The following is a 15729-nucleotide window of genomic DNA, read 5'->3' on the forward strand; positions in this document are numbered from 1 at the left end:
ATAAACTGCTGTTAATTTACCCTCTTACGTCTCAGTGGCAGCCCAGCCTCTGCCAGGAACCAGCTTTGTGGTCTTGGGTTAACTAATTTTACTTCTCTGGGTTCCATTTTCTTCATCTGTAAAGTGAAAAGGGTAAATATTCAAAGAGCAGAATTTTCTGCTTGTAGCCACTCTGGATTTTGCTCCCTAGTGGATTTTGCTAACAAGTGTGACCACATGCTAGCCTTCACCCTGTTTCCTTGGCTCTCTGACTTTTTTTCATCAGTGGTATTTTACTGAGTACCCACTTTGTGCAACTGTTGTACTAGGTGTATACATAAGTGAATGGCATATGGTTTCTGCCATAGAGACCTTTACTTATTACAGTGTCAAGAGTCAAGTCACTCCAATGAGTTTGGGGTCACTTAAAATTATCAGTCCTATTAAGAGGAGTTAAGTAAAAGGTATATGGGAACTCTCTGGAGGATCTTTGCAACTCTAAATCTAGAATTATTTCAAAATAAAAAATTTTAAATAGTAAGTCTTAAAGATTTCTTTTTAAATTCTTGGAACATAAGATGAGAATTTTAAATCCATGCATTGTTGCAGAATTAAAAATGGGGAATTTAGCTGTTATGGACAAATGTCAAAGTGATCACTGGAATATAGTCACTAATTTAATCATCTCTTACAACCTCACTGAGCATGTTTCCTAAGTACTATTTCTATTTATACAATTCTTAGAGTCAAAAGCTATCTGATAAATCTTTTTTTTATACTGGATTTAATGATTGACTTGTTTTGAACCAGGAAAATCTCTTTTTCGAGCCACATAAAAGGGGACTGATGAAAACACCTCTGAAAGAATCCACTGCAGCAAATATAGTGTTGGCAGAGATCCAGCCTGACTTTGGCCCTTTAACCACACCCACCAAGCCCCAGGAGATCTCCCAGGGGGAACCGTGGACACCAACAGCCAACCTCAAAATGCTCATCAGTGCCGTGAGCCCCGAGATCCGCAACAGGGATCAGAAAAGGGGTTTGTTTGACAACAGAAACGGATTACCTGAGGTCAAAGATTGTTTACATGTAGGTTGGTTTGCAGAGGACTGGGTGGAAACTGGGGGATTTGGGGAGCTAGGAAGGGGGGTGGCTGTTGAGGAGGCAACTAGCAATATAAAGCGCTATCCCAGTCAGAGCACTGGAAAGGTTTGGACCCCATCAAATACAGCTCTGGGAAATCTGAATCTGTCACTTATTTATGAGCTTCTTCCCTTTCAGATCCTTCAAGCAGTTTATCCTGACTTCTCCCCACTTATCGTCCCAATTTTGCAGCCACTGAAGCAAACTATATATATAAGTGTTAGTCATTGAGCACTAATGCCTCCAATAAATCTTTCTCAATAAGACATTATTTACATCTTTCTTTGTAGGAACACTTCTCTGGAGATGAATATGAGAAATCTCAACCCAGTCGAAAAGAGAAAAGTTTAGGATTGTTGTGTCATAAGTTTTTAGCTCGATACCCTAACTATCCCAACCCTGCTGTGAATAATGACATCTGTCTTGACGAAGTAGCCGAAGAACTTAGTAAGTATGCAAAGAGCTCGCTGAAATGGTCAGTCATTAAAGGCACCTCACAAACTGAGTCCTTCAGACCCACACTCCTTCTAGCCAGTGTTTGTAATGACACAAGGCCACACGGAAATTATCCATTTGTCAAGCCCTATTAATTTCAGAATAATAGCATGTAGTTCCCAGTCACATTTAAGTCTTAAAACAGAAGCAGAAAATCACAATGGAGATTGCTTTGACTGCACTGTGAAAGCTCTGAAGCTTTAAAGTAAGGCAACATTGTGTTATGACTTATTTCACAAACAGCTACAACTCTGAACTTACATCTTGTTTCTCACTGAGGAGCCAGGCTGCCAAATGCTTTCTTCACAGTTGACATGAGGGTCAGCCTCTGGGCATGGGAGCCAGGCTTTAGCCCTCTCTGCCATTCAGCACTTTCTGAATGTTTTGTTTGCCAAAAGTTACTGTATCCCCCTGCCCTCTTTTCCTCCTCTCTTCATGGACTCAAATCTAGTTAAAGCTTAAAAAGGAATCCGTGGCAAATGTGGGATACATTTGGAGGCATGAAAATACTGCGACCTGAATCTGTAAAGAGATATACAGGATATTTTAGTATATAGCTATCACCCCATGAAGAAAGTTTTGCCTTTCTAATACATGTTTATATGTATCAACTTTAAGAAATGCCATTTAGATTCCTCTCTTCACATACACTTCATTATCGCTATGGAGGGTGTACCATTTAATTTAGCAGGTATCTATGGATTACCTACTATGGCAGGCAACGTCGTAGCAGCTGGGATAACATCAGTGGACAGAAAGAACAAAGTTCCTGTTCCTGTGGAACCTGCTTTCCAGTGGAGACAATAGACAATATGCAGAGGACATAATAAGTGGGTAATTAGGATGTAAGAAGGTAATGTGTGCTAAAGAAAAGCAAATGCAGACCAGGGTAGATGGAAATGCAGAGTGCTAAGAGTGTGCTCTGTAATTTTAAACTTCATTTTAAATTAAGTAGTTGGGTCAGGCCTTGTTAGGAGGGTGACATCTGAGCAAGGACTCAAGAAGAGAGGTGGCGAGCCATGAGGACATCTGGGAGAGGGATTCCAGCTGGAAGGAACAGCCTACCACACAAAGGCCCTCTGGCAAGCTCCAGGAACCAAGGAATCACAGCACCTTGTACCAATCATATGACAGCCATGTTTGTGTGTGTGTGTTGGGAACTAATATAAGAAATGGAGTGTAGAGGGTGGAATTTAGAGCTCTAAAGACTTGATTTTGCCACTTACTAGCTCTGTGCTCTTAGCTGCTCTGTGAGCAGCTTAGCCAGCCTGACCCTCTTATCTCCTCATCGTTAAAGCATGGATAATAAGGAGAAGTTTCAAAATGGCAACTCACTCCGGTCCTCTTGCCTGGGAAATCCCATGGACAGAGGAGCCTGGCGGGCTACGGTCCATCGGGTCGCAAAGAGTTGGACACGACTTAGCAACTAAGTAACTTTCTCACTCAGGATGGATTTTCTAGCTCCAAGTCACCCTTTGAGGAACTGCCTCATTTTGTACTGCTCTGTGTAAAAGTAAAGACTATTGTTAAAGAAATTAAAAAGCATGGATAATAATCACCTACCTCACAAGTTAGGGTAAAATCTTCCTAAACCTGTATGATGCATCAAAGACCCTCAATAAATGTCACCTTTCTAATTTATATTAACTGTACCCTTTAAGAAGAGGGGCATGCCTTTCTCATCTTCATACTCTTTAGCATATGCTATGCTCAGACACTCAGTTGTTTTTGACTCTTAGTGACCCCATGAACTGTAGCCCACCAGGCTCCTCTGTCCATGGGGATTCTCCAGGCAAGAATACTGGAGTGGGTTGCCATGCTCTTCTCCACGGGATCCTCCCAACCCAGAGATCGAACCCAGGTCTCCCACATTGCAGGCAGATTCTTTACCATCTGAGCCACTAAAGTTATTTAATCCAGAACCTACGGACTAAGAATCCCTGGGGAAAAGAAACGTGGATTCTATCCACATTACAATATCTGATCCTTGTAAGATGCCATTGCTTGTTCTCCGCAGACGTTGAGCGCCGACGCATTTATGATATTGTCAACGTCCTAGAGAGTCTACATATGGTGAGCCGGCTTGCCAAAAACAGGTACACTTGGCATGGGCGACACAACCTCAACCAGACCCTTGGGACTTTGAAAAGCGTCGGGGAGGAGAACAAGTACGCCGAGCAGATTATGATGATCAAAAAGAAAGAATATGAACAAGAGTTTGACTTTAGTAAGAGTTACAGTATAGAGGATCCCATCATCAAATCAAACACTGGCCAAAATGGACACCCAGACATGTGTTTTGTCGAACTCCCTGGAGTGGAATTTCGGGCAGGTGAGCGAGCTGGTATTGAAAAGCTCAGGTGGCAGGGAACCTCTTGGAGGTCTAAAGACCAGGTTCCTTAGGGAACCCAGCTCAAAGCTACTGCTGCTTTTCATATGAAAATGCTGCATGTCAACCGTGGGATCAGGTTGCGGTATTTTTAGCTTTGTTACTTTAGAAAGCACTTGTCCCTTCATGAATTTTAATTCTCTAATCCTCTTCCTTTTCCAAAGCCTCTGTAAACAGCCGCAAAGACAAGTCTTTAAGAGTGATGAGCCAAAAATTTGTGATGCTGTTTTTGGTGTCAACGCCTCAGATAGTAAGCTTGGAAATTGCTGCCAAGATTTTAATTGGGGAGGACCATGTGGAAGATTTGGATAAAAGCAAGTTTAAAAGTAAGTGGCCCAACTGCCGTGGACTTTTGGACCTACTCTTAAATTACTTTCAAATACATGGGCTATGTAAACAGATCATCTCTAGTTAGGCTTTTATATCTTCACTTCTCCCCAGAATTCATGAAGATACTGCTTGAACTAGCTTGTAGGATTCGAAGATACGTATATAGCTACTCTTACCTGACACTTTGATTTATCTACCTCACCTGATACTGTAACACTGACTCCATTTTACAGCATCTGAAGTCTAAATAAGCAGTAAAGTGGGACTGGAATCCAAGTCTCTGTTCCCTCCACTGACTCTCATATTTGAGAGTGTAAATAACTTCTAACAGTGTCTCCAGAAGTGACCAGCAGCACAGTGGATTGGACATTTTGAAAGAGTGGTTTTACGGTGTCCATGCTCTGCACTTCCTGCCTTAGACAGTTTGCGTCCATAGTGACTTGGCTGGGCCAGGCAACCCAGCCTGTCTAGCATGGTAGGCAAGGCTTGCTCTCTGCCTGAAACCAGAGCCTGACACTCTGTCCTGTGTGCGGACGACCGCCATCAGAAGCGATCCCAAGGGCTTGCTCCTGAGAGTCTGCCCCATCGTTAAGCAAGGAGTTACCTAACAGTCATTGCTCTTCTTTTTACATGCAGAAATGTTTATTTAAACATTGGATTTTCTTTCACAGCTACTGATTATTTCCAATTCTTAAATAAAACGACTTGATTTCACTATGGGAAAAAAAAAAAAAAAAGCTTGATTTTAGCCAGAATATCTGCTCTCTGTTGGGAAGAAATCATAGATTGGAGTCTTAAAACAGCTCTGCCCTTGCCTCTAGAAAAGACTTTGCAGGAACTGCCCCAGCATACACACGGAGGAGCAGAGAGAAGGTGTAGAAGGCATTAGCTGACCTCCGAGCAGGGCATTAGGCTGGCCTGGACATGGATCACTCGGGGGACCGGCTGACTGGTGACCCCGAGGCATAGCAGAGGCTGAGGGGATGCCTGGGAGGTGTCATGCAGACCCCTTCCCATCCCTGTGAAACTGTACTGGTCCCATGAAAGTATTGAGACACCTCCAGTTTGATGGTGTCTCCATAGAGACAAAATGAGTAGAGATTAAGGCCGTAAGGCTAGCATTTGGCTTAGGAGATTTGTCATTTCAGAAAACACATCCCAGTCCTACCGATGGACTGCCTGCTTTCTCTGAGTCACCAGTTTTCAGCTATTTATTTCACTGGTTAGTCACAGCCTTGGAAACTATTCCAGGAAATACACTTGTGTAATTTGCTGAATCCCTAGGGAATTCAGAAACGGTTCTTGCATGGCTGTGAAGGTGGGGCTCAATCTGCAGCTTTGTACTATAAGCTAAAGTAAAGGCAGACTTCTGTAGCAGAGCTTTTCATGATATGTAAGACTTATAGAATTAGCAAATCTATGCTTTGTGTATACATATGGACAGTATAAATGTTTATAAATTTTGATAGGTATAAAAATTTTCCATGCTTGTGAAATACATTTATTTTCACAAATTATCACAAGCAGGAAAATAATACATTTATCATTAATTATTTCTATTTGTTCCTAAAATTCAGAATCCTCATTAGGAGATGCCCAGCAGTGGTAACTTTTTATTAGAAAATCTGTAACATGTTTCCCAATAGGGTGATCTCATTGAGTCATTTTTCCTTTTTCAACATGTGCTTTTGTTTCAAAATCCAGAGTCAGCAGTAATTGAGTCTCAATATTTAAAACTTTTTTTAATTAAAGCAGTATCACTATAATAACTCAAGAAAAGTCACATTTTTCTCTGACATTGATGGTTAGGATAGCTCTTTGAGTGTACACTGTACACATGAATCCTTAGGAAGCAAAGTCCTTTGATCTTTCATTATTCCATTAAGTGATATATATACTTTTTTCCCCCAGCAAAAATTAGGAGGTTGTATGATATAGCTAATGTTCTGAGTAGCCTGGATCTTATCAAGAAAGTTCATGTTACAGAGGAAAGAGGCCGAAAACCAGCTTTTAAATGGACAGGCCCAGAAATCAGTCCAAAGCCCAGTGGTATGTATTTATTTCCTTTTATTCATTGTTTCATTACTTTGAATTAATGCACATTTGGAAATATACTTCCTTTCTCTTCCTACCCTTACTCCCACGTGGGAAGAGCATATATAACTGACAGAAAAGACAAAGATGAGCACAATATGGACAGCCTGGCCCTTGGTTCCGTCAGTAACTCAAGGTCCATAACCATCACACCCCTGTGTAGGAGGCAAAATCTGTGTGTAAAAGAATTTGACAAAGTTGAAACAGAGCCTCTGCATGTGGAGAATATGAAATGGATTCACTCCAGAATGAATATTCTGTCTCCATCTCAGCTCTGGGATTCTTACCTTTTGTGTTCTACCAAGACCCCACACACAGAAGTTCTGCAAAATGGCAAGAACACAGGCCACGGAAGCAGAGGGGAAGCTTAGGTTCCAGTCCCAAGCCTGTCACTTATTCCAGCTGTGTGGCCTTGGGCAGGTGACTTCTCTAAGACTGCTTCCTCACCCCTAGTAGAAAGAACGACAGCGCCTTTGCGAGGTTATTGTGGTTTTGGATATAACCTCAATGAGAGGTCCTTCAGTACAGGGGTTTGGAGGACAGGCTCTGGGCTAGACTGATCAAGTTCATATCCCAGGCCCACGTTCTTCTAGCTGAGAGACCCCGAACCAGTTCATGTCTGAAACGTCTCTGAAATGAGGCTGCATGTCCTGAGAAGTACCTGCCTGAGTTGTGGAGAGTATCTTAGTCTGTTCAGGCTGCCGCAACAGAGTACCATCGACTCGGTGGCTGATAAACAATATATTTACTTCTCATAGTTCTGGAGGCTTGGAAGTCCAAGATGAAGTTGCTGGCAGAATCAGTGTCTGGTGAGGACCTGCTTTTTAGACTTTTCTAGTCTTTTCATAGTAACCTCACTTAGTGGAAGAAGACTAGAGAGCTCTGTGGAGTCCCTTTTATAAGATCACTAATCCTATTCAAGAGGGTTCCACCCTCATGAACATCTCCCAAAGGCCCCACCTCCCAGTACCATCACACTGGACATCAGGTTTCAACATGTGAATTTGGGGAGAGGGGATGGGGCAGGGGATGCGAACATTCAGTCCATAGCAGGGATGGTCACCCTATTTCATCAGATGAAGTCTCCACTGATTCTGAGATACCCGATGTTTTATATTTCAATAAGAAATAAAAACCACTAACAGTCGCCCTGAGAGCACACCACTGGTTCTAAGATGACAAAGTCTTTCAGAGATGTTAAAGTGAATTATTATCTCAGAATTCATTCAGAATAAGATGAACAAAGTTTTTTAGGTAAAGCCCTTGAAATGGTATCTGGCACATAGTAGGCACATAACTGTTGCCACTTTAATCTGAAATCATTTTAGAACCATTCCCAGGTGGCTCAGTGATAAAGAACCCATCTGCCAATGCAGGAGACACAGGAGATGCCAGTTCGATCCCTGAGTCAGGAAGATCCCCTGGAGGAGGAAATGAAAAGTATTCTTGCCTGGAGAATCCCTATGAACAGAGGAACCTGGCGGGCTACAGTCCAGAGGGTCGCACAGAGTTGGACATAACTTAGCAAGCGCACACTCACTGACCTCATACCCCAGAAGGAGGCTGAACCACTCATGTCTTAACACATTGCCCTTTCCTGTTTCAGGTCTCCACCCAGTCCTTCCTTTTTCTGCCTCTGATTTGGAAGCGAGGCGGTCTTCAAAAGAGAACTGTGCCAAAAACCTCTTTTCCACACGTGGGAAACCAAACTTCACTCGACACCCATCTCTCATCAAACTGGTAAAGAGCATAGAGAGTGACCGGAGAAAGATAAATTCTGCTCCCAGTAGCCCTATCAAAACCCACAAAGGTATGTTTGCTATCATGTCAGGGCTCTGCTTGAAAGAATCCCTCTCCATCTGACTTTTAGCTTCCTTGATCCCTCCTTGGGACTTGCTAGAGAATTGTTTGTTTCCATAGTCCCAAACACACTTCAAGCCCAACTTACATAAGAATTAAAGGATAAAATGTGAATTGTGGGGTTTATCATTTAATTACTGTGTGATTTGGGGGAGGAGGGCAGTGCAATTTTTCTGTTCCTTTGACCTCAGTGATGTTTCATTTGTGTGAAGATTCATTCTTTTGCTTTGACCAACTCCCTACCCCACCTTCTTTTTATTTTACCAGCTGAGAGCTCTCAGAATTCTGCACCTTTCCCAAGTAAAATGGCTCAGCTCGCAGCTATCTGCAAAATGCAGTTAGAAGAGCAATCAAGGTAGGTGGGCAACACTCTTCGGTAACAGGATGCATTACTTTACATTGCATCATTAGGGTTACTTATTTCATGTAAGAATAGGTAATAACCTTGGAAACTGGTGAGAGAATCGTCTCTAACTCATAATGTGGAATCATGACAGAAACTGTCTGCTAGTTTCATAAAAGCGTAGCTTCCATCTGGGGCAATCTAAAATGGTAGAACGTTTTAGAGAACATGTATTTCCATTGTCTCATGTTTTCAATCTTGTCTTTTAGTGAACCCAGAAAGAAAGTGAAGGTACAGCTGGTAGGATCTGGGCACTGCAAACCTGTGGCCCCTCTGGACACTCCAGCCCATGCCGAGCTAGAGATGATGGCACCGTCCCTCATCCAGCCCCTGGGGGTGGTCCCCCTCCTCCCCAGCCCGTTGTCACCGGCAGTGCCTGTGATCCTACCTCAGGCCCCTTCAGGCCCATCGTATGCCATCTACTTGCAGCCTGCCCAGGCCCAAACTCTAACGCCACCCCCAGGCCTGAGCCCCACGGTCTGCCCCACCACCTCTTCTAACGCGATGAGGTCAAAAGACTCCGCTGATGCCACCGGTGAGAACGCAGACAGTGACTCCCCAAAGTCCAGTGCGTCCACCAGGCCTGGAAGTTTGCTGCCCGGGCTGGAGAGACAAGGTGCAAAGAACCGAGAGAGGGAGCCAGCTGGAGAAAAAGGCTCAAAGAGGGCGAGCATGCTCGAGGACAGTGGTTCCAAAAAGAAATTTAAAGAAGACTCGAAAGCTCCTGAAAATGTCTCCACAGTAAGTACAGCCTTGAACTGTGCAAAGCTTTAGGTACTCCCCAGTTAATTAGGAGGGACTCTGCTGGCTTGTGAAATTTACCAGAGCAAAGAGCAGTCTCCCAGAAAACAGGGGAACTGTTCCTTAGCGTCCCATAATCCAAACAAGGCCTCAGACAGCTAATCCCCTGACTGCGATGGCGGCAGGGGCATTTTTAACCTTTGGAGGAAGGGATTATCTGCTCTCTTTTTAAAGCACTGTGGGTGGTTGTCCTTAAGTCCATTTCTCTGTCCCACACTGGAATGCAAACACCTGCCATGAAAGTCTTAAATAATTTACAAGCAGACGTGACCTCAAATGAATGGATGGACGCATAGGGTTCCTCTAACTCCTGCTTTCTGAGTCATTACTTGATATTTGTTTGACATCATGTAAGTGACATCTGTGGCCTAGCAGAGAAATGGCTCCCCCCTGTTTTTACTTTCTTCGTCAAATTTAAACCAATATTTCCATGTTGTGCAAAAAGAAAAATTAGACTTAGCTTGGCAAGGTTTAGGTGTATTTGATGCATTGGTATCTAGATGTTTTGATGTTCTAGACAGTGTTTTCCTGGATGGAGTTTAATTCGGGGAGGAAAGAACATGTATTGGCTGCCTACCCACATGCTAGATGGCAGAAGTGTTAAGCACTTTTGCATACGTTATCTCATTTTCCACTCTCGGAACAATTGTATATGAAAGACAGCATCACCAGATAAACAAACATCACTAAACATGGAAGCAGAAGTTAATCTCTCATTTTATCCCTGCTGTTAACTCAGGTTACTTTACTTCTCTACATCTTGTTTTCCCACATCTATAAAGAATTTGTTCTGCCAGTTTTTCCTGATTGTCTACTGGCTATGAAGCACTGGTGCTCTGGATCAAATCAGCACCTGCCTTTGGGGATGACTGCTTTTGAGAACTTGCCCCAGGGCCTTATTACAGTTTTTGTGAGGTTAAGTGAATTTATGACATGATGATGTACATAAAAGGGCTTGTGATCCTTTCAAGGCACTATAGAAGCTGAAGGGTATTATCTGTAACTGTTGTTGTTAAGGAGGCTTTAGAGTCTGTCAGATCTTCCCTGAGGATGGCCTCCTAGTAACCGTTCAAAACATCCATTATCTTAGCATCGTATCATTTTGCATTTAATACACATGCTAGGGGGGAAATCACAAGGCTTCAGCTTGATTTGATTTTCTGGGAGGTCCATAATCTCTTTGGGGCAATGGTTATGATTTCATAATGGTCTCCTGTTGCTCACTTGGTTATTCAGGATTAGGGTTTTCACTGGATAGATTCCTCACACCCACTTCTCTTCTTTTCATCTCTGACTTCATTTTGACCATTTCTTTTTAGCATGGACTGAGCAGAACAAAGAAAGGGAGAAATTCACGTGTTAATTCCTTCAACAAACATTTACTGAGAATCTACACTTCTAGGGGTGGAGAGAAGAAAGTATACAAACAAACGCAAGCATATCAGGTAGCGAATAATAAGAAATATGGTGAAAACAAAAGAGGATAGTGTCCTAGGAAGAGGGGTAGGAGTGCTCATATAGTCTGGGTGAGAAGACGTACAAGTGGCAATATGTCAAATTATTTTCATCCTGCTACTTTAATAGTTCTAATTTTAAAAAAGGAATTGGCATTATAGATGAAACAATCTTGTGATGAATATAGTTTATAGGAAAAGGAAGAATTATTAGAGTTTTGCTGGAGACTTGAAGAGAGTTAAACCAGAAAACATTGTACTATAAGATGCCAAAGAGCAGCTGTTGGTAAAACACCTAAATCTACCCCTTGAAAATTCTCTATTCCTGCAGCCTTCAAGGAACCTGCTAGTAAAGATATTGAACAGAACCAAGCATCTTAGAAACAAAATTGAAAGTTTGTGGTACCCCTTAGCACTGGGGATTCTGACCGCACCTATTAACAGCTAGATCAAAGCATAGGCCGTTGTTTTGACAGCGGTGAGAAGAAAGATCTGCAGGGAGATGATAGGTGGGCCTCTGGTTTACAAGAGCTGCTCTTCGCTTTTACCAGTCCTGTTCCTGCTAAGACCGATCAGACTTTGCAGGCGGCTCAGCCACCCATGTAGGCTCCGTTGGAAAAGTACTGTGATGAACAGGTGTGCTGCAGACCCACACAGCCCAACACTCTGGCCATTTCTGTGTGGAATGTAACTTTATTCCCTAAAGCTTTTTCTGCATGATAATTTGGACATCTAATACGAATTAATCAGTTCTCTTATCTGTCATTTTTGAAACCTGGTATCCTGCCCTTTCATTTGTATATTATAAAAGTGTTTGCTTGGTATCATTGGAACCTAAAGTACTAGGGGAAGAAAGATCTATAGTTGTATTATAATTCCTTTATTCCAAATCAGGAATCAGCAAACTTTTCTGTACAGATTGTGTGGTTTAGTCACCAAGTCATGTCCGACTCTGTGACCCCATGGACTGTAGTCTGCCAGGCTCCTCGGTCCATGGAATTCTCCAGACAAGAATACTGCAGTAGGTTGCCATTTCCATCTCCAGGTGATCTTCCTGTCCCAGGGATTGAACCCACATCTCCTGCATTGCAGGTAGTCTCTTGTATTTCAGGTGGATTCTCTACCAACTGAGCCACAAGGGAAGCTTTCTGTAAAGGGCCAGAGAATAAATGCGTTTGGCTCTGTGGGCCATAAGGTTTCTGTTACACCTATTCAACTCTGCCATTGTAAAAATTTTTTAAAAAATAGGAATGCATCTGCAGACAATATGTAAATGAATGGGCATGGCTATATTCCAGTACAATTTTATTTGCAAAAACAGCCAAGAGGCTATATTTGGGCCTGTGGTTTGACATTCCCTTTCTCTAAATCAACATTTCTTAACATGTTTTTTTTTCTTAAATACCAATATTACCAAACATTTAGTTGCTGAATAGCCTGGGAAATGTTATATGATGAACACTCTCTTGGAGATTCACATTGTATGCCATCATGAAAGTCCCTTAGAAATTATGTCATAAAGATTCCATTTTCCTTTGTTGAATTCAACATTTCCCCAAACATAATTTAACTATGATTCAAGTAGTACCTGCTTGCATCCCATAGAAAGAACTAGAGTCCCTCCGAAGAGTCTCTGGGAAATACCATCCCACATAATTCAAAGACAATCACATAATAACCCAGCAGTGCCACTACGGTATCCAGCTGCATTCAGCTTGTTCTGACAGCACCACATCATACCAAGAATTCCGGAAACAGACTTAGGATGTTGAGGGTGGTGGGGAGTGCTAGGTAAATCTTGCCTTAAGCAGACTCAGTGCTAACTTCAGGACACTTCCTAAGACCCCAGCTGGCATTTAAGAAACATGTGGTTATTCAGGACAACTGTTGGGATGGGAAGAAGGGATACTGTCTTCAAAGAGCCATAGAGCTGGCCTGCCGTGGCCCATACCACTGGAGGCTTTGGTCTGATGAGACAAACCACCACCAAGGGATATTAGTCCCAGAAGAGGCACGTGGTCATTTTTCTTCCTGTTGTTTTCATTCAGTCGCTTACTTGTGTCTGACTCTTTGCAACCCCATGGGCTGGCAGCACGCCAGGATTCTCTGTCCTTCACCATCTCCCAGAGCTTGCTCAAACTCATGTCCATCGAGTTGGTGATGCCATCCAACCATCTCGTCCTCTGTTGTCCCCTTCTCCTCCTGCCTTCAACCTTTCCCAGCATCAGGGTCTTTTCTAAGAGTCCGTTCTTTGCATCAGGTGGCCAAAGTATCGGAGCTTCAGCTTCAGCATCAGTCCTTCTAATGAATATTCAGGATTGATTTCCTTTAAGATTGACTTGTTTGTCTCACCACAAAGAAGGCTAAGCGCCTTCTTTGGAAGAAGGAAAGGATGGAAGAGTGAAGTGATTAAAGGCCTGCCTTCCTTGCAAACCCAGGAAGACTGCTCAAGGGACTCTCAAGAGTCTGCTCCAACACCAAAAGTTCAAAAGCATCAATTCTTTGGTGTTCAGCCTTCTTTATGGTCCAGCTCTCACATCCATACATGACTACTGGGAAAACCGTAGCTTTGACTAGACATACCTTTGTCTGCAAAGTGATGTCTCTGCTTTTTAATATGCTGTCTAGGTTTGTCATAGCTTTTCTTCCAAGGGGCAAGTGTCTTAATTTCATGGCTGCAATCACCATCTACAGTGATTATGAAGCCCAAGAAAATAAAGTCTGTCACTTTTTCCATTGTTTCTTTCTGTATTCATGTGTAAAATAAACCCTTCCTCTTTGTTTTCTAGACCTTGTTCCCATCAGGATACCTAATCCCTCTCACCCAGTGCTCAACCCTGGGGGCAGAGTCCATTCTGTCTAGTAATGAAAACTCAGGTACACTTTCCCCAAATCACAGGATCTACAGCTCCCCGATTGCAGGTGAGTGTACTTAAAAACATCTTTCAAACACAGTCATTCTCAAGCTCACTTGAGCCTTATATACTTCTTGGACAAATGCCTGTGCTTTTAAGATATTCTCCTGCCTTTTCTTTCCAGGTGTTATTCCAGTGACATCATCTGAACTCACTGCTGTTAATTTTCCCTCTTTTCATGTAACACCTTTGAAGCTAATGGTCTCACCAACTTCCATGGCAGCCGTCCCTGTCGGGAACAGCCCGGCTCTCTCTTCGAGCCACCCAGTTCCCATCCAGAACCCGAGCTCAGCCATTGTAAACTTCACCCTGCAGCACTTGGGCCTCATCTCCCCCGGGGTGCAGGTGTCTGCCAGCCCCGCACCCGGAACCGCTGCCGTGTCGCCAAGAGTAGAGGCTGTTAGTGTCACACCCGAACATGCAGGCGCTCAGCAAGGAAGGGCCACCAAGTATGACGCGTCCATCCTGAGCCAGAGCCAACCAAACGGACAATCAGCTGTAGGGACAGGGGCACAACAGGTGAGAGTGTGTCCACTCATTGATGTTTTTTTCTCTTTCAGTTCTTGGGTCCCAAATATCAGTATCATGGGAGACTCACTTTTGCTTTTGAACAAGGAAAGGATGGGAGAAGGAAATGCTTAAAGGCCTACCTTCCTTGTAAATCCAGCAAGAGTGCTCAAGGAGTCCAGGTTATGGGGTTATCATGAGCTTTTTTCCCCCTTAACAAAAATAGTTCAGAGTGTGAAACTCAGGCAGACTCACTTAGCAGATTTCAGAGCATTCGAGGTTCCCATCATGTGATGCGTCCTTCCAGTCCACTTTACTGAGTTTGCCAGGACATGTACCTGTCTGTCTGGGTCTGACTTTTCCCCATTCTTCTTTCCAATCAGCCTGTTCCTGTGACACCCAAAGGGTCCCAGCCAGTGGCCGAAAGCTTCTTCCGTACTCCAGGTGGACCAACAAAGCCAACAGGCTCCACCTGCATGGATTTTGATGGTGCTAATCACACCTCTGTAGGAACTCTCTTCATCCCACAGCGAAAACTGGAAGTCTCAACAGAGGATGTCCATTAATTGACATATTTGGCTTCGTTTAATCTTCTGAAGAGTTGTTCAATAAAGAAGATGGCCTCAGACTGATTTGGAGAACACATTCTCTGAAAATACTGTAAATATGTTGAGGGTTTACTTAATTGCAAAACCAACACTTATTTTCATACTTAAATATATATATATCCACACAGACATATAAATATATATTTGTATTAAGCTAAGTTCAGCCATCAGTCCTACAAAATAAAATGTTGAACTAAGGTATATTAACTTCTGGGGGAAGGGGTTTGTTTTTTTCAGCTGTGCCTATCCTATTATGCCAAGTAACTGTGTTACTTCCCTTTGGGTGAACCTGTGACAGGCCTAACACAGTGCTCTCTTCAACTTTGCACAAAGAAAACGCTGTGATGTATAATGTATTTTTAAATGGGAGGACTGTAGCTATATTTTTTTGTAATTTCTTTCTGCTGTTGTTGCAGTATGTCTTTTTGTAAAGTTCGCAACAATCCTTAATCAAGTCTATGGAAAAATTATTTATAAAATGTATTTTTAATCATAAATTGTTCAAATTAAAACTTTTCTAAAATGTATTTAACATCTTCATTTGACCTGTTGGAAGAAAGTGTTGGTATGAAGCATGCATCCTGGTTCCCCTTAGATATGCCAAGCTTGTCACCTATGTTCTTCCCCTCTTTTGATCCTGCATATGGCTCCACTTTTACAGAAGTGAGAATGGCTTCAGAGAAGCCGCTGCTTGGCCAAGGACAACCAGCTTAGTCCTGTGTGCTTTCCACCACACCCTAGGAGGTTGCAA

At 42.9% G+C, this 15729-nt stretch overlaps 1 protein-coding gene across 4 annotated transcripts in view; it reads left to right on the forward strand.

Moving 5' to 3' along the window:
• The window catches only part of E2F8 (E2F transcription factor 8), a 17897-nt gene extending 2392 nt beyond the window's left edge, over positions 1-15505 (forward strand). For 3 of the 4 annotated variants that reach the window (XM_065937243.1, XM_065937246.1, XM_065937244.1), the window contains exons 3-14: positions 790-1068; positions 1413-1569; positions 3635-3949; positions 4171-4332; positions 6248-6385; positions 7189-7239; positions 8037-8240; positions 8558-8645; positions 8903-9434; positions 13738-13870; positions 13988-14382; positions 14754-15505. In XM_065937243.1, the coding sequence (XP_065793315.1) occupies positions 790-1068; positions 1413-1569; positions 3635-3949; positions 4171-4332; positions 6248-6385; positions 7189-7239; positions 8037-8240; positions 8558-8645; positions 8903-9434; positions 13738-13870; positions 13988-14382; positions 14754-14936 (2637 nt within the window). In that variant the 3' untranslated portion in view covers positions 14937-15505. The remainder of the gene's footprint in view (positions 1-789; positions 1069-1412; positions 1570-3634; positions 3950-4170; positions 4333-6247; positions 6386-7188; positions 7240-8036; positions 8241-8557; positions 8646-8902; positions 9435-13737; positions 13871-13987; positions 14383-14753) is intronic. The other variant, XM_065937247.1, reaches the window with a different exon arrangement.
• The last annotated feature ends 224 nt before the right edge of the window (positions 15506-15729 follow it).

This window comes from Muntiacus reevesi, chromosome 5, assembly GCF_963930625.1.
Source record: "Muntiacus reevesi chromosome 5, mMunRee1.1, whole genome shotgun sequence".
Lineage (NCBI taxonomy): Eukaryota > Metazoa > Chordata > Mammalia > Artiodactyla > Cervidae > Muntiacus > Muntiacus reevesi.